Here is a 20,927-nt window from a genome sequence, read left to right as displayed (position 1 = left end):
CCTGTGGCAGTTTCGGGGAGGAAGGGGCACCTGAAGGGTGAGGAAGTCCTGGAACGTTCCCTCCAACCAGGTGAGGCACCATTCAGCCTCCTGGATGGCCCAGGGTGAGCCTGGAAGACCACCAGGGGTCTGGGCTCTACCTCCAGGGAGGAGGGGGCAATGACTCCTGCCCTAGCTGCCTTTTTGTGCCACAGTGAAATTGAAAGGGGGCTGAGGGCTTTTTCACACGCCCATCTTTGAATTCCAAGCAGATGATGTCATGACCTGCGTGGGGGGGCGGGGGAGGACACAATGAGGCTCCTCCTTCTGTGCCTTTTTTGCTTTGAACTTCAATGAAAACACTCAGTCCAAGATCTGAGGGGCCTCACCCAGGTTGGGGGGTTTAGGAAACACTTCTAAGAAGAGAGTCCAGAGTCTTGAGGAAAAAGTGAGACACGGACGGGGGAGGGGAAAGGTCTTCCAAACTCGGGGAACAGCACGTGCCAGGTATGGAGGCAAAGAAGAAGGGGTGCTCTTGGCGACGCAGTCCTCTGTGACAGAGGGTGAGGTGGGTTGGGGAGCCCGTGCCGGGGGTGAGGCTTAGGGTTCACTGGCCTGGATAGCAGAGCACTCCGGATGCCAGGAATAAATACAGAATTGAGGTGGAAACTCACTGTCACCGTCCTGCTGCAGGCCCCCACCTTTGTTGTAGCTCTTATCACACTGATGCCCTGCCTGCCTCCCGTTCTAGGCGTGGGCCGCTCAAGGTAGTGACTTTGTCTTAAGCGGCTCAGGGTCCCCAGGCCCTTGGGTACAGAGGGTCTATGACTGTTGCTTAAATAATAAGGATCGGTCATGTGTGGCACCAATCATGCACCAGGCCCTGATCTAAGCACTTTATAGATAGAAGTTTCCATCGCTTTCCCCAGATCATGCCCCAGCCAGAGGTGAGACAAGTGGTCACCCACCTGCAGTGAAACTTTCTTCTGCTGGCTGGGGAAGAGCAGACCAGGCATGGTGGTGCCAATCACTGACCCATGAGGGCATGCCAAGGTCACCCCATTCCTACCTGGCCTGAAACACCTTAAGGATAGTGTATGCTGTCTCCAGAGCCCTGGGGGAAACCCTTCCTTCCTTCCTTCCTTCCTTCCCTCCTTCCTTCCCTTCCTTCCTTCCTTCCTTCCTTCCTTCCTTCCTTCCTTCTTCCTTCCCTCCTTCCTTCAGCCCCTCTTCCTTCCTCCTTCCTTCCTTCCTTCTTCCTTCCTTCCTTCAGCCCCTATTCCTTCCTTCCTTCCCTCATCCTTCCTTCCCTCCTTCCTTCCCTCCTTCCTTCCCTTCCTTCCTTCTTCCCTTCCTTCCTTCCTTCCTTCCTTCCTTCAACTATTCCTTCAATATTCCTTCCTTCTTTCCTTCCTTCCTTCCTTCCTTCCTTCAGCTTCCTCCTCTTTTTTCATCAAGAGTCACCAAGCTCCTGCTCATGCCCCACTATGCAGGAACCCTGAGCCAATCCCTGTCCCCAAACAAGCTGGTGGGCCTACATATTTGACCCACCACCCCACTTGAGGGGAATTAGACACAATTAACGCTCTGTCCCATTCCTGACCCTCACACACTGTCCTTCAGTAATCAGCTAAGTGTGCCATCATCAGCAGCCCAGAGTGCTCCTGTACTGAGTCTGGATTGTCCTTTCCAGTGGTCTCAGAGCGCCCGCACCCAGTGGGTCTCAAGTAATTCTGCTGAAGCTGCTGCATGGACCGGAGGAGGGCCCAGGCCCACGCCGCCCCGCCTCCTCATGACCCGCGCCAGCTGAGACCTCTCACCCTGGGCGGGGCGGCCGGCCGCCCGCCCCCCGCCCGGCTCGCACTTCCTCCCGCCGCCCCGCCCCTTCCACATTCCTGCCCCGCCGGGCCGGCCCCGCGCCTGGCTCGCGCCGCAGCCCGGGCCGACGCCGCTCCGCGCCCGGCCCCTCGCCGGCCCCGCGATGAAGGCGGCCCAGGCTCCCGGCGAGGAGGCGCCGCCAGGCGTGCGGTCCGTCAAGGTGGTCCTGGTGGGCGACGGCGGCTGCGGGAAGACGTCGCTGCTGATGGTCTTCGCCGACGGGGCCTTCCCCGAGGTGAGTGCCAGAGCCCTCCGGCTGTGCGTGCATGCCCGCGGGGTCACGGTTACGCACAGGCGCCCGCCCGGTGTGTCCCGCCTGTGCCGGAGCTGCCGAGATGTGCGCCCACGCTGGTCTCCCGAGGGGCCTCCCAGCAGAGTGTGGGGTCCTCCCTCTGCCATCTGGAGTGAGGGCTTCAATAATATTACCTAGGAGAATGGCACCTACCTGGGAGAGGTGTCACAGGGACTGACTTCGGCAACCTGGGTAGTTAAGGGAGCACTTGGTGGCACAGCATGGCTAAGAGGGATTGCCAACTTTGGAGCCTTGGGTTCAATTCGTGACTTTGCCACTTAGAGCTGTGTGGCCTCCGCAGGTCCCCTACCCTCTCTATGCCTGTGACCTTAACTGCGTAATAGGAATGATGATGGTGCCCACCTCCCAGGGTCACTGTGAAGAGTAAGTTAATACAGGTCAGGCGCTCAGCTCTGAACCTATGACAGAAAGGACTCACTCAAAGGTGGCAAGGGGCTCCGTTGCAAAACATTTCTTCTCCCCCAGCTTTGCCCCTATAGCACAACCCTGGGGGCTCTGCCTTGGAGGCTAAAAGCACACCAGACTCAAGTCAGGCGGCTGTTAGGCACTGTGGTGCTCCCCTGATGAACCGTGTGGCCCCCAGTAGCTTGCTCAGCCTCTGCGAACCTCTGTTTCCTCACACAACTTCATGAGACGAAGGGGGAAATAATCCCGCATGGCGCCTGGTACATCTTTGATGCTCGGGCATGTTGGTCATCTTGCCTTCGTTAGCATGGTCACTGACTGTCCAGGTGGACCCACCCACCGTGCGGCCTCTCAGCCTAGTTCTCCTGGGAATCCATGGGTTTGCTCCCAGCATCTCTTCTCCTTCCTGTCCATCCCAGCATCCTGAAAACCCCTGGGGTATCGCAGGTTCTGGGGAGTCGGATGGGGGAGGCGGGAGAGGTCGGGCCTGCTAACAGTGTCAGACCTTTCTTTTCCACAGTGGCAACATTGAGCCAGCTCTTGTGGTTTATGGAGCTGACGTCACCCCCTTTGGCCAGTCACATTTTTTTTTAAGTTGTGGGGGATGTGTTTCCGGGCCCCCAGATGCTGCCCATGGGAACCTAACAATTATGGCGCAGTGAGGAGAACGATACGGAGGGGCCAGGCCAGTGGGGCCCGGGAGGGGGGCTGGGAAGGGCGGTGCCTCCCCACCAGTGTCCTGGGCCCCAAGACATCCTCAGTGGTGAGACCCATCCCTGTCCTAAAGAGGTCACAGTGTAGAAGTGGGCGTCTCGCAGTTGATGAAATGTATGTTGAAGGGCACACTGGAGCTGGCCAGGGGAAGGGGGGACATGCTTGTTATCAAGAAAATGGACCCGGCCTTGTCCTAGGCTCTTCCCTGTTCGGGGACTCTGAATTCCCAGGAACCCCTCTGCTTCCAGGCACAAGAGAGGGCTTCTTCATTTAAAAGAAACACAAGGTCCCAGAGCTGGAAAAGCCTTCATTTTACAGATGGGAAAACAGGCCAGAGAGACAGTCTTGCCTTGGGACCCAGGGCCCAGCAGTGGCAGCGCTGGCCTAGAACACAGGTCTCCCCACCTCTGACCAGGACACTCTCTGAAGTCCCCAGTGCTCTGCCTACGGGACCAAACCTTCTCCTGCTCCTGGCTCTGGACTCCATCTCCTGGCAGCCCTCCAAGCCCAGGGAGCCAAGAGCTGGGAGACTTGGAGCCCCATCTCCCAGGCTTCCTGCCGACAGCGAAGAGCAGAGAGCAGGGGGGGATTTGGAGGGGCCTCAGCAACCTTTGTCCGGCTTTCGCCCAACCTCGGGTTCAGGGCAGGGGGAACAGAGCAGAGAGAACTCCTGAGGTCGGGGGGCGGGGGGACTCTTGGCTGACGTTAAGAGCAGCAGCCATTCCCACAGGGCCAAAGCCCAGGGGGCTCGCAGCAGGGGAGGCCGGAGGGGAAGGGAGCACCAGCCCTTCCAGAACCAGCTGAGTCTTCCCGGTCCACACAGGGACTCCCATGGGTGTGCTGCCCAGGGAAGCCCCTGACTCTCCTCTCTCGAGCTACGTCTCCTGTCCTGTAATGATCCATCTGTCTGTCCGCGAGCCCCATCAGGGCAGACCGTAGCCTGAGTCATCTGTGCCCTGGTCTAGCCCAGTCCTGGCCCTGCCTTTCTGGCTGAGGACAGCTCAACAGATAAGATTAGGTGCGTAGTGGCCGTATGGGCAGAGACCGACCCTGCCTGGGGGTTCAAAGGATACAACAGAAGATGTAGACAGGTCTCCAGGATGACATTCCAGAGTAGGGGGAAAGGTTGTGACAATTACAAGCCAAAGGAGCAAACCAGCCCCACACTGCAATGGAGCTTTTCTGCTCACTTCTGCCACCAGGTGCTAGAGTTGGTGACCTCGGGAGAGGCAGGTGACCTCAGGAGAGACAGATAACTGGGAACAGAACCTGGCCTCTGGAGCCAGAAAGACCTGGCTTCATCTTTAGCCAGCTGTCCATTGTGTTACCTTGGACCAGTCACTTCCCCTCTCTGGGCCTCAGTGTCCCCCTCAGGAAAACAGGGCTACGACTGTCTTTCCAAGGTTGCAGGAATCAGAGATGGTCCCGGTAAAGGGCCATCCGCAGCAGATCTCAAGAGAATGTGGGTAACAGTGTCATCTCCATACGCATTTGCAAGAGCTTGTGTCTCCCAAGAGCTTGATGGCAGGCTGCCCCGCACCCCAGGTCAGGAGGGGTCCTGCAGACGACTCCTCTACTGGTGAGCGGGTGGCCAAGCTGGGAGCTCAGCAGGCATCGGTGCCCTCCAGTGACAGACTGGGGAGGGGATGGGGAAGGGAGCACACGCTGGAGAGATGGACAGTGGCTGGTGTGGACACTGTTCCTGGCAACCCGCTTTCTAAGTGGCGGGCATTTATGCTGGATCTCACCTGCCAGCCTTTCTTCTGTAACATGCAGTGAGGTGACATTCTTCTTTAACCAGTGAGGAGACTGGCCCAAGGTCACACAGCTAGTGAGTGTCAGAGCCGGTCCTAAGCCAGGCAAGTCTGACTCCAAAGCACTTCTAGCTACCATGTTACACTGTCTGCAGTCAGGCAAAGGGCCTGAGGGGTGGGGCCCTGGACAGGCCAGAGGGCACGGGGAGGTGAGTGGAGCCTTTTCTGTTCCTTGTTAGTAGAGGGAGTAACAGGTGACTAGAGTCCAGAGCCTGTACCCCAGGGCGATCCGTGATGTCTCCATCTGCCCCAGCTGCTGCTCTGGGACCCGCCTTTCTCCACACCCTCCCCCTGCAGCTTCCCAAGTGCCCCGGAGGACAACGCCAACCCACTGCTAGAGGGCTACCCCTCCTAACAGCCAGGGCCTGACTCAGAGGGCCTGTCATGGGCAGACGAGGGCCTCGCCTGGCATGGGAAATGGGCGGAGGACAGGGTCTCCTGGGCTGCGGCCCCACAGACCAGCCCTGAGCAAGTGAGCTAGGCCTGGGGACCCAAGCTGCAATGGCCCGCATGCCCCTCCAGGAAGAGGGCCTATGTAGCAGTCTTGAAAGCCCCGTCACCTGTTGCTCAGACCCCATCTGCGAAAGCTCCCCCTCTTTATTCCTTCATTGTGCACAAAACCCATCCCGTTTCCATACACCCAGACTTCATGGAGAGGGTGCAAGCTCCAGCAGAGCCAGCCTGGTGGGGGAGGGGCCTCCTCCTGAGCCCAGACAGGGCCAGTAAGAGAGGCAGAAACGGGCAGGGGCCATGGGAGGGGATCCAGAAAGGCATCCTGGGACGGGGGGAGATAGCATCGGTCAGGGGTTCCGGTTGGATTGTAAGAAATTGAGAGGCAAAGAAGAGACCCCAAAAAGCCACACGCCCCTCAGGGCGGGCACCCAGTCTTGTTTATTACTTGCTCCCGATGTCCAGGAGAGGACGTGGAGAATGTCCTAATGACGGAATGTGAGCGAGCGAATGAATGAACAAACGCACGAACACACGTAGGTTCATGTCATTCCAGGAGGAGGAGACAGCATGGAAGAAGGCTCAGAAATGGAACAGTCCCCCATCCAGGGAGACAAAGATAAAAATAACAGCGTCTGGCATGTGCGGAGTGTTTATTTTGTGCCAGGCCCCGTGCTCAGGGCTCTGTGTGGAGCGTCTCAGCGACAGGCTGTGGTGGGTACTTTTAATATTCTCACTTTATAGCCAAGGAGAAGAGCGCCAGGGAGTCTGGGGCCTGGCCAGACACACAGGAAGTGGCAGCCCCAGGCCTCAACCCCTCCAGCCAACTGCTTCCAGAAAGTGCTACACTCTGCCGGCTCCCAAAGAGGGCAGTGCCACGCACATCCTGGGCTCTGGCCTGGGCATCAGGGCCTGTCCCCCTTCAGAAGCTGTCCTCACAGCCTCCACTCGCTCTTCTTCCTCAGAGCTACACCCCCACGGTGTTTGAGCGGCTCACTGTTAATCTGCAAATGAAGGGCAAACCCGTGAACCTCCAAATCTGGGACACAGCAGGTGGGTGTGCAAGGCTGGGGGAGGGGCCCCAGATGCCAGAAGCCGTGCCCCACTGCCTTCCTTCTGAATCGGGGAGGCCAACCAATCTCCAAGGGACAGGCGTGGGCCAGGATTAGGACCCCCAGGAGCCCGAACCCTCCTTGCTTCTGCGCCTGTCTGCTGCCTCCCGCACCCCAGGGCAGCCCACTGTGTCCTAGAGACAAGGGAGAGTCCAGAGCTCTTTGCTCTCGAGGGGTAGACGTTTCCTGGCCTCTTCAGCTTTCTACCCCGGCTTTAGCTTCTGTAAGATCTGCCTGATCTTGACCTCTGGCCTCCACGCTCCTGACCTTGCCCACACAAGGATTCAGAGTCAAATTAATAGCAGAGCTTAAAGCTAACCTTAGGGAGTCCCAGCAGCCCCCTTACCTTGGCAAAGGTGTCTTTGCTGGGGTCTCGATGCCTCTTTCTCCTCACCCCCCAAGCCCAAGGCAAAGCAGACTTCTGAGTGATGGTCTCAGTCCCTCCAGCCTGGGCCTCTGCCTTGTCCCTCCATCCAGGAGAGGGCTCTCGCAGCAAGTGGTCTCATCCAGGCCAGGCCTGACATACCCCGTGGGTGAGCCAGAGAAACACAGCCGAGGAGGGGACATTCATGTGGAGTGGCCACCTCAGTGCCAAATTTGTGTTGGACCCTGAGGCACAGAACTGAGCCCTAATCCAAAGAGACACACACACACACACACACACACACACACACACACACACACACACACACACACACACACGAGTCTTGGGGGGGCTTACCCATGGTGTCGGAGGAAGCTGACAGGCGACAGGAGATCTGGAGGGAGTGACTGCCCTCACTCCACCAGGACAAGTTGACTATGACCGCCTGCGGCCCCTGTTCTACCCTGACGCCAGCGTCCTGCTCCTCTGCTTCGATGTCACCAGCCCACACAGCTTTGACAACGTCTTTAACCGGGTAGGTACTGGTGGGGAGGGAGGCACAGCCCCTACAGCCAGGCCATACCGCTCTATCCCCACTGCTGACCCCACAGGCTGTCAGAGCGTGGCAGGCTCTAGATGACATTGCCTTTGGCATATATATGTGGAAACGAAGGCCCAGAGGGGTCAGCGACTGGCTGGGGGTCCCCTAGGTATTGGCGGCAGGGTCTGGCCTCTGACTCCCAGCCCAGTGCTCCTCACCTGCCCCCTACTGCAGACTCTGAACTCCGTGACTCTTTGTACTGTGACCCTGCCAGAGAATGGTGGGTAGCCCAGAGGTCCCTGAATCTCCCCAGCCTGAGCCTGCCCAAGGTCACATGAACCATTAGCTTCCAGCAGTTCTCAGCCCGTCTGTGTAACTGCTGCCTTTCAGTGGCCTCCCAGAATGCCCCCCAGTTATGTCAAGGGTTCTAGAAGCTACTCACAGGTGTCAGGCCCATGGTCCCTGGAGTTCCTCTGTTCCAGCCATGGCACGTTCCCTCCCCCACAGCTCCAGGAGTCCTCAAAGCACACCAGTGACAGCATTAGTAATAATAACACGGTGATGGTGGCAGCATTTATTAGGACTTACCATGTGCCAGGCACTGTTCCCAGCACTTATATCTATTTATTCATCTAACCCTTTTACAGCCTTAGGGAGCAGACACTGTTACTATCCCCACATTGGGTTGCTTGGTCCAAGACACACATCCATTGAAGTGCTAACATGGGGACATGCTCCATGCAGTCATTCAGAAGTATTGATTGAGCACATCTACATGCCAGGCACTTCTAGGCCCCGGGGACCGGGGTGCTAACAGAGGGGATGGGGAGAGGTGGGCGGATACTGAATCTAGAAAGCAGAGCCCTTTGCAGATGGTTTGGACATGGGATGGAGAGAGGCGTTTTGACCAGAGCAACTGGAAGGTAGACTTGCCATTTCCCAAGATGAAGAGGAGCAAGCTGGGGGTAGGGAGGTGGGAGGTGGGGACCCTATTGGCTATCCCAGGGGAGACGGCAGGTAGGCGGTGGAAGTCTGAGTCTGCGTTCTCCTGGAGAGGGCTGGGCCAGACCAGGCTGGGCAGTTCCATTTAGAAGCCACTGGTAGGCAAGAGCCATGGGCTCTTGGAGGGCCAGAGCTGCTAGAGGAAAAGCGAGCCCACAGCTTGAGCCCAGGAGGGGGTCGGATCAAGACCCTAGGAGAACCCGAAGGGTGGGGTCCTGGAGTGAAATGCAGACCGGGTCTCCGTCTCGGAGGAGGGTGTGATCCGTGTCAGGGCTCAGATGGGATGAGGGCCGAGGACTCACTTTGGATTCGATAAGGCAGAGTCACGGAGGAGACCCTTTCCGAGGGCAGTTTTGTGGAGGCTGGGGGTGTGGGACGTCTGTCCAGGACCCCACACGGGCCCCATCTAGCTCCAGGAGCTAGCTGGCTTCGTGCCAATTTTTCCTGACCAGACAAACCAAGCGGGCCTCCGCTCCTGGATATGCAAAGCTCCTGTCTCTGGATTCCAGGCTCCCGGGTTGTAGTCCAGGCTGAAATAACCAGGGCCCCGGAGCCTCACATTCCAAAGAGCAGCTGACTCAGGATGCCAGAGCTCCCCTTCCCTCCAACAGGCGAGCAGCTGCTGCAGTCGGGTCCTGAGCTGCTTTATCTTTCAAGAATCACTTATTTGCTGATCTGTTTCACCCAGTTGAGAGGCGGTCGTGGGAGCCCTCCCCTTGCAGAAAGGCAGAGTTGTAGATCAGGACCCTGGGCTCAAATCCTCCACTGCCAGTTCTGTAACCAAGGCCGTTACATAGCCCCTCTGAGCCTCAGTTGCCGCCTGTGTATGGTGGGAGTGAGGACAGAACTTGCTTCATCGGGGCCTGGGGGTTCATGAGTTCTTAGGTGGAAAGTCTTAGAGCCTGGCACAGGGGAGATCTCCCTGAACGCAGGCGGTGCTCATGGCTGTGCAGGAGGCTGCCTGGGAGCAGGAGAGCAGCCCGTTCTCCCCTCTGCAAGAGGGACAGCACTCCTGATGGCTATCACATCCCCTCCCCTGCTGCCCTCCTCCCCACAGTGGTACCCAGAGGTGAATCACTTCTGCAAGGAGGTGCCCATCATCGTCGTGGGCTGCAAGACCGACCTGCGCAAGGACAGGTCGCTGGTGAAGAAGCTGCGCAAAAATAGGTTGGAGCCGGTGACCTATCACAGGGTAGGAAAACCAGCCCTAGGGCAGGGCTGCGGGGAGGGGCCCCGCGCCAGGCATCCTGAACATTCCGAGGGTCCGGCAGAGGAGGGCTCATTTCCGAGGTAGTCATGGGTCAGGAACTGCTAATGTTTGGAGGTGGTGCCTAGAATACTCTAGAAGGTTCCACCTGTGGAAGGGAAAGCCAGTAGTGTGCACATCAGATAGTCCTAACCCCCCACTTCACAGATGGGGAACTGAGGCCCAGAGAGGGCCCTCGGCTCTTCAGTCTGCGAGCCGCTCTCTGCTGCACACCGGGGAAGTTAATCAGTTGGTGCCTTGAGAGGCAGAGACCCGGTCCAGAACTGAAGCAGGAAACCCAAAGAAGCCATGAGAGCACTTGGTCAAGCTGGGGGGGTGAGGGTGGGGGAGGGACTGGAGCTGTGGGTGCCCTAGAAAAACTCAACTTCCACTTTAGTCCTGGAGACTCCCTAGGATGTCCAAGAGGGCTTGGGGTTGCTGGACGTGAGGTGTTCCGGCGGCCCCCACCTCACGGCTGCCCTATCCACTCTTCCTGTAGGGCCAAGAGATGGCGAGGTCCGTGGGCGCCGTGGCCTACCTCGAGTGCTCGGCTCTGCTCCACGAAAACGTCCACGCCGTTTTCCAGGAGGCCGCCGAGGTGGCCCTCAGCAGCCGCAGTCGCAACCTCTGGCGGCGGATTACCCGGAGCTTTTGCGTGGTGACCTGACGGCTTGGGACCCTCAGTGCCGCGACTGCCCCAGCAGCACCGGAAGGAGCTGGGCTCTGGCCTTTTGCCCAGTTGGCTGGTCTGGACCCAGTATTCAGGCTGTGACTACCGAACTGACCCAGAAACAGATGGGCACCACCGAGGCCAGGCCCCTGACCCCGGGGCTAGGATGCCTAGACTGAAGTGAAACCCCTCTGAAGCCTGAGAAGGGGGATTCTCGGGCTCACCACCAGTCCTGGGGAGGGCTAGTCCTGGGGTCCCCTGGAATCACACTCCCAGCCCTAGACCGCAAGTCCTGGAGCAGCCGTGCAGCCTGGCGCCCCCTCGCGTCTGTTCCCAGGCCTGCACCTTCAGGCAGCACCTAGCGGTCCCAGGAGCCTCCCCACGCCCGCCAGAACTCGCACTTGCCCCTTCCCCCTGTGCCCTTCCCAGTGGTAACTGTAACAACTAAAACAACATCGCCAGTTAGTTGTGTCATTTTTGTTTCAAAATGCCTTTAGACACGTGTTCCAGGCTAGATAAGAGTCCACCCCACGTAGGTGCTGGAGTGGGACGGCCTGGATCCAAGCCCCGCCCTTGGCCCCGCCCTTAGCTGCTCCCCTTTACTTTCTTGGAGAGATCGTCACCATTTGACATGGTTCCATCTGTCTCCCCCACGAATGGCCAGCTCTCCTAGAGCACAGACTGGGTTAGTCGGAATGCCCTGTGCCTGATGTACAGAAAGCACTTAAGAACTGTGTGGTAAACAGATGGATGCTGTGAATCTATGCTCCGGTTCTGTCCCTCATCTTGGATTGCCACAAAAGTCTCCCAGGCTCCAGGCTCTGAGCCTGCGCACCTGACACCCCAGCCACACCCAGGGAGCACTAATGACGTGCCCCATACCAGCCTCTAAGCCTCTGCCCAGGCTGTTCCCCCACCTCAGCACATCCTTCCTCCCAGTTACCGCCTGTTCAAAGCCCCCTCCACCCCCAAATCCTTCAGGGTCCAGCTCAGACACCACCTTCTCCAGGAAGCCTATGGAGCTGCTGGCTTCCTCACACCCACCTCACTGCACACACATGAAAGCATCCATTGTCTGCGCCAGGGCCCCCAGGCTAAGGAACTGGGTTTTTCTTCCCATGCTATGGGAAAGGCCAGATTGGACTCTTTAAAATAACAGGTCTGGTGGCAGGACCAGGTGGCTGGGAGGGTGGAGGTGGGACTGGTAGACCAGTTGGGTGGCTGCAGATATCCAGAAACAAGAAACAAGCCATGACAAGTCAAGGCCAGGTGACTTCTGGGCTGGGTAGCCGCCACAGCATTGAGAGACTGTGGGAGGGGTGGGGACGCTGTGAGTGAGGGAAGAATGCTGGCCTCTCCCCTGCATGAGAAACCGGAGACGGTGAGCTCCTTCAGAGGAGACGGTGAGCCCCTTCAGCGACCCCGGCACTGGGAGAGGTGGGAATATTAGGTGGCTGGTTTCCAGCTTCAGGCCTCATCCCTCCCAGCGGCCACACGCAGCCATATCAGGTGTCACAGGAGGGCACAGTGAGTGGTAATATTTGGAGATCCCTGCCAAAGAGCCAGGGTTATTATTATGGGTGGCTGTTCTTCCTCACCCACCAAACTCCTCTTTCAATTCCTCATAACCCCCTCCTGGCAGGACAGGCACAGCCGGACAACTGGCGCAGCCCAGAAGCCTAGCCAGGGCCGAGAGCCACAAACCACAGTGTCTTCATTTCTCCACACCGCCTCCGCCTGGCCTCAGGGTTATCTGCCGGGAAGGCAAGGGGTGGAGGTGGAGACTCCAAGTCATCTACTCCAGGACAAGCCACTCCCTGGCATCGTCAGGAGGGCAGGGCGGGCCGCACTTTGAGTCATGAAGCTTCTCTCCCCTCTGTCTGGACAGCACCCTGGGCCCCACATCTGGATAAAGAGAGAGAACACGGCTGGCAGATCACCCTACTTCAAGTCACCTTCTTTGCTCTCTCTCTGGCCTCCTTCTGCTCCTGCAGGCCCTTCCTTTGGAGAATGAGAACTCATGGCCCCCAGGAAATCATTCCAAAGCAACTGGCTAGGGAATCAACAAAGCCTGTGACCAGGCTGAGGAGCAGAGAGGTTCGAAACGGACTAGCTGACCACTCACTCCACATTCCAAGGGCTTGACCTCCAAGCTAAAGGCTTCTGATTAAGGTCAGATTGTGTAAAGTAGGGGTTTTTCCTGGGTTCAAATCCTGGTTCTGCAATTTACCAGCTCTGTGACATTGGCCGAGTCACTAGAGCTCTCTTTGTGTCTGTTTCTTTATCTGGAAAATGAGGATAAGAGTGGTCCCTACCTCCTGGAGTGTTGGGAAAATTCAATGAGTTCATGCAGCAAGAGTTTATTCACTCAGCGTTAACTGCTAACTAGAGTTATTGACTATGAAATGAGGGTCATTGTTTACTATGCAAGGTTGTCGCAGGCTCTGCAAAGCAGGAGCAAGCATGGAAGTGTTTGACTGATATTGTCCCCTCCTACCAATGTGGGTCACCATGCCCTGGAAGGAGGAGGGAGGGAACTCAGACCCTCCTGGTGACAAAGATGGGAGGCCTCAGAGGGGAGTGGACATGGAGCACGAGGCAGCTGGCTCTTTGTAGGACCCTGCGAGAGGAGCCAGGTGGATGGGGCTGGAATTCCTCCAAGGCTCATGTTTGCAGAGGAGACACCAAGCCTGGTCCAGTGCTGAGCGCAGAGGGAGTGGGAAAGTGAGCAGGATGTGGTCCTTGCCTTCCAAGCCTCCATCCTCCATGGAAGCGCCTATGTGGATACCACCAGTGGGGGAGGGGAGCATCCAATATCCACTCAGCAGCCTGTTCCTGCCATTGAGATAAACAGGAAGGGAGTTGGGGGTGGGGGGATCGGGGAGGTGCTTTTCACCCAACGAAAAACACCATTGACCCAGAGCTCGCCCACCGCACCTGTGCATCTGAAACAGGGTTGTTGCAGGACCCCTGCTCCTGTCTGCCCAGCAGAAGGGCATCAGGGTCCTGTCTGGCCGGGCCCCACAGATAATATTCTGCACATCCTATCATTCGGTTCTTACAATCCCCACTTTATGGATGAGGAAACAGGTTCAGAAAGCTAAAGAGTAGGACCAAAAGCAGTGAGTGGCAGAGCCAGAGCTGGGCACTTGGACACAGGATGAGTCACGACTCCCAGCGCCAGCTCCCAACCTTCTCTGGGCACTGGCCAGGCGGCTGGACCTCAACCAGCAGAGGGCAGCAGGGCCCAAGGAGAGGAGACTTTCCTCAGCCTGGTAGAGGCTGGCAGGCAGGCCAGGCATGGAGATCTGCCCCATCGTTCCTGCCTGGGGTGACACACCATTCCCACCAAGTGCCACCTACTCTGCGGGCCCACCCCAACTGTACAGAAATAAAAACAGGCTCAGAGTGGCCAAGCGACTTGAACATTCTGGTCAAACTGGGGGCATGCTGTCCCCAGTTTGTTATGGCTCTAGGTCAGAATCTGGGGTCTGAATCCTAGCCCTGCAATTACTACCTCACAGGGTTATAGTCAAGTGCGTGGGCTGGAGTGAGATCAAGGGAGACATCGCTGCGAAGTGCTTCCCACACGGAGCCCTGGATCCCAGGCTCACATTTTCCTCTCTGCTACCCCTGGGGAGGCAGGTGGAGACTGAGGGGTCTCGGTCCCTGCCCTCCTTTACCCTTGAACCCACTCCAGAATTTCAACATCGTTCGAGATCAAAATTCTCCAAGAATGTAAAGGAACCCCAAGGGAGTGCTCCCAGAATGTAAGGTGCTGTGAGCCAGCACCTGGGGGCATGCCCAGTGTGGCCGGAATTATCTTGGGGGGCTGGCAGAAGGAAGAGGGAGGGGAAGGAGAGGGGGATCTGGAGGATCTTGGGGCCCTTCCTGCTGGATGACTAGCCCACACGGAGCCCCAGACCCTACGATGGGGGTGGGAGGCTGCAGAAAAAGGTCAGCTGAGTTTCGAACTCCCTTCTCCCAGTAGACCACCAGCTGAAGGAGCAAAGTCACATGACCAAAAGGTGACAATCCTCAGGGCTTCCCTCTGGCCCAACAATGCCACTTTAGACACCCTGGGCTCTCCTCTTTTCACTTTCCCATGCCAACTCCCCCCTCCCCAAAAAAATGCCTGATAAAAGTACTTTAAAATTGTTACCAGTCACCTATCTGCCCTAGGTCCATCTCCACAGCTTCCCATTCACCTCTACCCCGCCCCCCCCAGGCTGGGAACCACCTGACCACCAGATGTAAATGCATCCATCACCCTAGCAGCCACCTCCATGACACATCAAGATCCCCTCCTTGCCCCGCCCTGTCTCATTTTTTCAACTCTCTCCTGCTTCCTGGAATCTCCTCCCTGGTGAGCTCTGCTTTTTGTTGTACTTGTTGCATTTTTTAAAATTTTCTATTCGGTTCATTCATTCATGAGTTTTCATTCATTCCAAAGGTCTTTGTTGCGCACTTACTACAAAATCCCTGCCCCCTAGCCCTATACCTAGACCCTCCCGGATTTCTCCATCCTCTGTGCAGCCTTGCTGGGGGGCAGCGCCCCTCCCCTATGGAAACAGGACCACCCACTCGACTCTCTCTCTCCCCTGACTCTGCAGCTAGGACATCCCAATATCCACCCTTCCTGCTCCCTCCACACCACTTTAAGACTTTAAATCTGGGGCAAGAGACAACGAGGGACGTTTAAATTAATTGCGGGGACATTGGCTCTTTTAACAAGTACATAGAGCTTACTTACTACATGCCAGGCAGTTCTGAAGTTAACTCATTCAATCTTCATAATCACCTACAAGGTAGGTACAGCTATTAGCAGCCCCGTTTTATAGATGAGGAAACTGAGAGGCAGAGAGGTTAAAGGTCACAAGCTAGCAAGTGACAAGTCTAGGATTTGAGCCTGGGCTGGACGCATGCATCCTCTGGGCAGTGGGTGGGGATGGCAAGCCTGTAGGCAGCAGACAATGCTTATAACCTGAGCTGTAGGGGTCTGATCTTTAACTCCCACTGCCCCTGAGGGTGATCAGACAGCCTTCCCATAAGGCCCTTCACCTTAAATGAACTAGACCCTCTGCTGTTCGCATCCTCTGAAGAGATCGGAGTGGTCGAGATCCCATATTAAGGAAAAACTGGAACACATAAAAAAATAGGATTTAAATTACTCTCAATTTCATGGTCAACCAAATTGACTGTTGATAATTTGCTTATTTTCTTTTCCTCTTTTTTCCTATTAAAAAAACACATTTGCATAGTTGTAGTCACACTGTTACACAATTTCGAATTCTGCTTTTTTCATTTAACATTTTAGTCCAAACATGCCTAGATTGCAAACGACTTGTGAATATCATTAAATTTTTTTGAAATAGTGTTAGATGTAAACAAGAATTACAAAACTAGTCCACGGAGTCGCCGTAAACCTTTGCCTGGCTTCCCCTAACATTAGCATTCATTTACCAAAACTAAGAAATTCATATTTAATGCTATTTATTAAACTCCAGACTTTATTCAGTTTCCCCAGTGTTTTCACTAATATCCTTTTTCTGTTCCAAGATGCAATCCAAGATACCATCATATATTTAGGTGAATATCTTTTTCAGTGGCTGCATATTATTTTAATCTAGTGAACATTCTAAAAAGCTTTTTAAAACCTACTGGCTATTGCACATTTATTTGCATTGTTTCTAGTTTTTCAGCTATTAAGCTTATTCGAAAACAACAAACGCTATTTAAATAGGAGTCCTGCTGATCAGGAGTACATATTAACTACTCAATGGCCCTGCATCATTCCTCCCCCCCCACACACACACACCCCCTTGTGCAGAAAAGGAAACTTAGGTTCGGAGACCCACCCAAGGTCACGCGGTGCTGGCAGGGCTCAGGCTCAGGTCTTCCTGCTCTTCAATTCTGACTAAAGTGACCAACAGTTCCCTAATTGAAATTCTGTCCCATCAAAGTGCTAGTGCAGCTTGTATTCAGTATTTTTTAAAGGGAGTCCAGGAATCAGTAAACTAGAAGAGAAAGGTTTTTAGAGAAGGAAGAACTTCTGGCTTTTCCCATGACACTTGGTTTCAGATACCTTGATTTACCGTCGATAAACAAGGCCAACCCAGTGGGTGGGGCTTCGGCTGCCTCTGTAAAGTGGAGATGCTAATAGTTCCTCACCAGGTCGCTTCCAGGCACCTGGCCTGGTGAGTGCCCAGCAGAAGGGAGCCTTATGGGTATTCTAGGGAGGTCGCCTTCATTAGTGATGTCCCTGTGTGCGCCCAAGAGCCAGCCGCGAGGGCAGTTCTGCCGTAGAGCCTGTGCAGGGCCGGGGGTGTTGCTCCCCGACTCCCTCCCACTCCTGTCTCGCAGAACTGTTTAGGGCTCACCTCGAGCACCCCCTTTGGTGGAGCTATTCTCTAACTGCTTACTTAAGCTCCCAACAACCCTAACAAGGTGGGTGCTCTCAACATAGACATCCGGGATTTGAACCCGGGAAGTCCATGATCAAGTCCTTGGCCTTCCTGGTCCGCTCCCTTCCCACCGAGCGCCCTGCCTCCCGACTCCTTAGCTCTGGTGGCCTGCCCCTGCTCCACTACACGACAGAGAGGCGGAGGAAGGGCTTGGAACAGGCAAAGCCGGTAGATGCACCAGGGAAGAAAATGGGAGAAAAAAAGCAGGAAAGAAGGAAGGCAGGGAAGGATTGAGAGAGAAAATGAACAATTTCGGAACTATCATTATTTTTGTTGTAAATTAATCGAAGCTCTTTATCTCTGTGATTTTCCTTCCAAAAACCTATAAGCCCTATCTAATCAAGAGAAAAACATCGAGCCACAATGGAGGGACATTCTACAAACAATCTGACAGACCCTCTTCAAAACTGTCAAACTCATCAAAAACGGGCAAATCTGAGAAACTGTCAGCCCAGAGGAGCCTAGGGAGATATGACAACCAAATGTAGTGCGGTGTCCGAGATGGGATCCTGGGACAGAAAAGGACATTAGGTAAAAACTAAGGAAATCTGCATAAGGAATGGACTTTAATTAATACTAATGTATCGATATCGGTTTGTCACTTGTAACAAATGTACCAGGCTAAATATAAGATACTAATAATAGGGGAAGTGGTGCCAGAGAATGTGCAAACTGTATTATCTTCACATTTTTTCTGTAAATCTAAAAGTTCCAAATTTTTTTTTAAAAAAAGGGCTATTTAAAAACTAATCAAAGTGGTTAGCAGGAGAAATCTCCAGAAGTGGTCAGACTGACATGGTCATATCTAGGCGGGAGGGTGGGGGAAAGAGGGAGGGCGTAACCTTTCAGCTGAGAGACTCTAAAGACCCTTGTCATCATGGCCTCAGCCCTCCGCACGGAGGGGTGCCTGAATGGCACCAAGGTGGCAAACCAGCTAAGGGCAGGTCTGGGTGACCTAGCGACAGCCCCTCTGGGCCTCCCTCAGTGCAGATGATGTTGTTAAATGCACGTGGCCTGTGTAAGGCCTGAACTGCCCCACTTCCAGGCAAGACAGATAAGATGGGTGTAATTCACACCTACTTGTGAAATTCAAGTTCTGAACTGGAGCAGAGACCCAAATGAACTGGGGGCGGCGGGGGGAGACCTCCTGAGGTTTAAACAAACAGACTTTGTCAGATGACAATAGAAATGTAAACAGCCTTTAATGGGTTTGTTCACACATTTTCACTCTCGGGTGGGTGCGGTGCTCGTCTCCCAGCCCAGTTCCCTCAGCCCGGGAGGAAGACAGTTAACATCAATTATCCAAACACAGATTCGAATCAGATCTAAGCTCTTAGTCCCAGTGAGCTCTCTTCAGAGCCCCAGGGCATGGCCCCACCCCTGGGTTGACAGTCGACCCTGGCGACCCTGGTTTTGAAGGCCTAAGACCCCAGGCCGCCGCTCCCAAGGTCTCTGGGCTTCGGGCAGAGCATCTCCCAGGGCCTCTCCAAGCTCACTAGCCCCTCTTCCCAGCCCCGAGCCGGCCTCGTAGCAGAGGGTATTAGGACAGGTATTAAGAGCCTGCGGGGCGGGGCAAAGATTGTGGGGCGGGGCAAAGATTGCGGGGGGCGGGGCAAGATTGAAGGGAAAGAAAGATTGCCCGGCCGCGTCAGGGAGGCCGGGCACTTGCTAGGGCACGAGGCACCGCTGTCCACTGGCCAGAAAGAGCCTTGACTCCCTCCACTCACCCGGCCTGAGCCCCACTATGTCTCTGGCTAAAGTTCTATGCTGTCCAGCCTCACAGGGCAGTGGTCTGTGGTCACCTGTGCATGGGGCTGTACCCTGGAAAGGAGGTTCATGGTGGAAGTGAGCGAAGAATTGTGGGCCAAGCCAGGCAAGCGGGAGGAAGAGGGAGGTGTGGATGGGAAGGGGAACTTGAAGAATTTCTGCAGCCTGATGGAGGGTGGAGCAGGGCAGGGTGAGAGCCACAGGCTGAATGAGCCGGTTGGACCTGCAGACCTGCATAGGACAAGACGCTCGAGCATATGTTCAGGATGGAAACTAGGCAGGGCCAGCACCGAGACCCCTCACTTAAAGAGTAAAGGCCCAGTTTGTCCCCCAACTTTGCCTCCTCAGCTCCCGCCAAGAACTCTCCTGAAACCCAGAACACCATGTTCACTCGGAACTATGGGCCCGATCCGGACCAAATCTCCCTTTCGAAGGGGACCCTGCCCCCACACTCGGCACATTCTTTAGAAGAGGCTTCTGTTCCAGTCGTACATGCTGTCCTGAACCCTACAGACAAGCCCACCTTGCCTGCCCCAGCTCCCTCCTCTCCTCCCTGGAGAGGGCAGCCTCCGCCCCAGTCCTGAACTGCAGGCACAGGCTGGTGAGATCCAAGGGAGCGAGTCAGGGCGCCCATGGCCATGGAGCAGCCTGCCTGCGGCAGGGCCACTTTCTGCCACCTGGCCTTTGGCTACAGACTCTGCAAACCCCCGGCCCTTCCCACATGATTGCTGAAGGGGTTAAGGAAAAGGCACCTTAGCCCAAGCTAGAGCTCTCTCTCGGGCTGAAGTAGAATCTCAATTTAACGAACTTGCCTTGTGCCCACCCTGGAGTATCTCCGGACGAGAAGGAATGAAGCTTGAGCTGTGTGGTTCAAAGTGTCTCCAGAACAGCGCCCTGTGAGGAGCAGCCCTCTTTATCTGGTGCATCACCTCAGTTCCCAAAGAGCCACAGCATCAGTCACTCCGGGCACAGCTAAGCTGCGAAGGCTCAGGGCTGTGTCCAAAGGGATTGCCGTCCTCAGATCTGTCACATGACTATGAGCATCCAGGCCTCACTGGGCCCCTGAGAGCACATCACTGCCCCACTGCCTGCATCTCCAGGTCCTCGTGCAAGCCTGGGTCTAGGACAGTCTGACCCACAGATGTCTGGGTGGTGGGCATGGGGGATTTCCCCGCTGACTGTAGCACACTGCGTGTGTGTGTGTGTGTGTGTGTGTGTGTGTGTGTGTGTTAACTGCAACCTGCTGACTCTTGCAGGGAGACAGGAGGAGGCTTAAGGGGTGGGGGCAGGCACGATCGCTGGGGCCTGGCAGAGGCAGGGGCCTTCAGCCTGGGCGCTGGGCGCACGGGAGCTGGCAGGCAGGAGAGAGGAGTGTGGGGGGTGGCGAGGATGTGGGAGGCAGGGCCTGCCTTTCCATAGAAGGACTGGGACCACATTGCCCTCCCCACTTCCTGGGCCTCCTCCACTCCCAGGCTGCCGTCACCCTGTCATGGCAGCTGTCACCTCCCTCCATCATTCGTGTGGCCTTTTATATCTCCTCCACTGGAATGTAGTTCTGTTTGAGAGAAAGGGCAGTCAGTGTCTTCTTCATCCTTTGCGAACTTCGTGCTCTCTGGTGCCTGACCGAGTGACTCCCATATTGGGCTCTTCACCATGTCACGTGGACGCATCTCGTCCCGCAGCCGGCAGCAGTGCCTGTCCCCCTCTCACCCTGTCGTGCCCCAGGCTGGTGCCCAGGGAAACCTTCTTCACCATAACCCTGTACTCCACCCATGCCTGGCCATCTTTCAAGTTCACTTACCTGGGGGAGGCCCTCTGCAGCCATGGAAGCAGCCAGTAGCCCCCACAAACTTCGTTTTATGTCACTTGTCATTTAGCACACACACAGCCTTCAGTGTGTTAACGGAGCAGGAGCTTAACCTGCTCCGTTAAATAATTTTTAAATAATCCTTCTGGGAAGGCTGGGAGCACAGGCCTGGGAGTCATACTACCTGGGTTCAAACTCTGCTCTGGCCTCGCTCGAGCCAGGCGACCTTGGGAAAGACCCTTCATCTCCTGGTACTTTTCCCTGCAGTGGGTTATCATCACGCCTCTTTACCGGGAATCAAGGACTAGTGGAAAAAGCTGGGACAGGGGTGGGCCCTCGATAGAAATGAGTGGTTTAAAGGGTGTTTCCTGTAGCTGGTGGCACCGGGGCTCCTGGGAGCA

The 20,927-nt window shown here is 55.7% G+C and overlaps 1 protein-coding gene across 2 annotated transcripts; it reads left to right on the top strand.

The window, feature by feature from the left end:
• Window positions 1-1,884: 1,884 nt before the first annotated feature.
• On the top strand, window positions 1,885-11,231 carry RHOD (ras homolog family member D). 2 transcript variants are annotated; one of them, XM_039840736.1, is made up of 6 exons: window positions 1,963-2,092; window positions 6,110-6,267; window positions 6,519-6,606; window positions 7,455-7,564; window positions 9,630-9,764; window positions 10,318-11,231. In XM_039840736.1, exons 2-6 carry the CDS (start codon window positions 6,124-6,126, stop codon window positions 10,483-10,485), a joined length of 645 nt encoding a protein of 214 aa, XP_039696670.1. In that variant the 5' UTR covers window positions 1,963-2,092; window positions 6,110-6,123; the 3' UTR covers window positions 10,486-11,231. The 2 variants fall into 2 exon arrangements, with proteins under 2 accessions (XP_039696671.1, XP_039696670.1); XM_039840737.1 differs by lacking the exon at window positions 6,110-6,267 and having other exon boundaries at window positions 1,885-2,092.
• Window positions 11,232-20,927: the final 9,696 nt, after the last annotated feature.

This window comes from Pteropus medius, unplaced genomic scaffold (assembly GCF_902729225.1).
Source record: "Pteropus medius unplaced genomic scaffold, Ma_sr-lr_union100, whole genome shotgun sequence".
Lineage (NCBI taxonomy): Eukaryota > Metazoa > Chordata > Mammalia > Chiroptera > Pteropodidae > Pteropus > Pteropus medius.
Note: the sequence above shows the minus strand (reverse complement) of the source record. Positions and strands in the feature narration are given on the sequence as shown.

Bases quoted from the DNA above. Each gene is read 5' to 3' on its own strand.
- RHOD (XM_039840736.1), top strand. From the start codon at position 6,124: ATGGAAGAAGGCTCAGAAATGGAACAGTCCCCCATCCAGGGAGACAAA. The intron at 6,268-6,518 runs GTGGGTACTTTT...CTTCTTCCTCAG, and splicing joins CGTCTCAGCGACAGGCTGTG to AGCTACACCCCCACGGTGTT. The intron at 7,565-9,629 runs GTAGGTACTGGT...TCCTCCCCACAG, and splicing joins TTGACAACGTCTTTAACCGG to TGGTACCCAGAGGTGAATCA.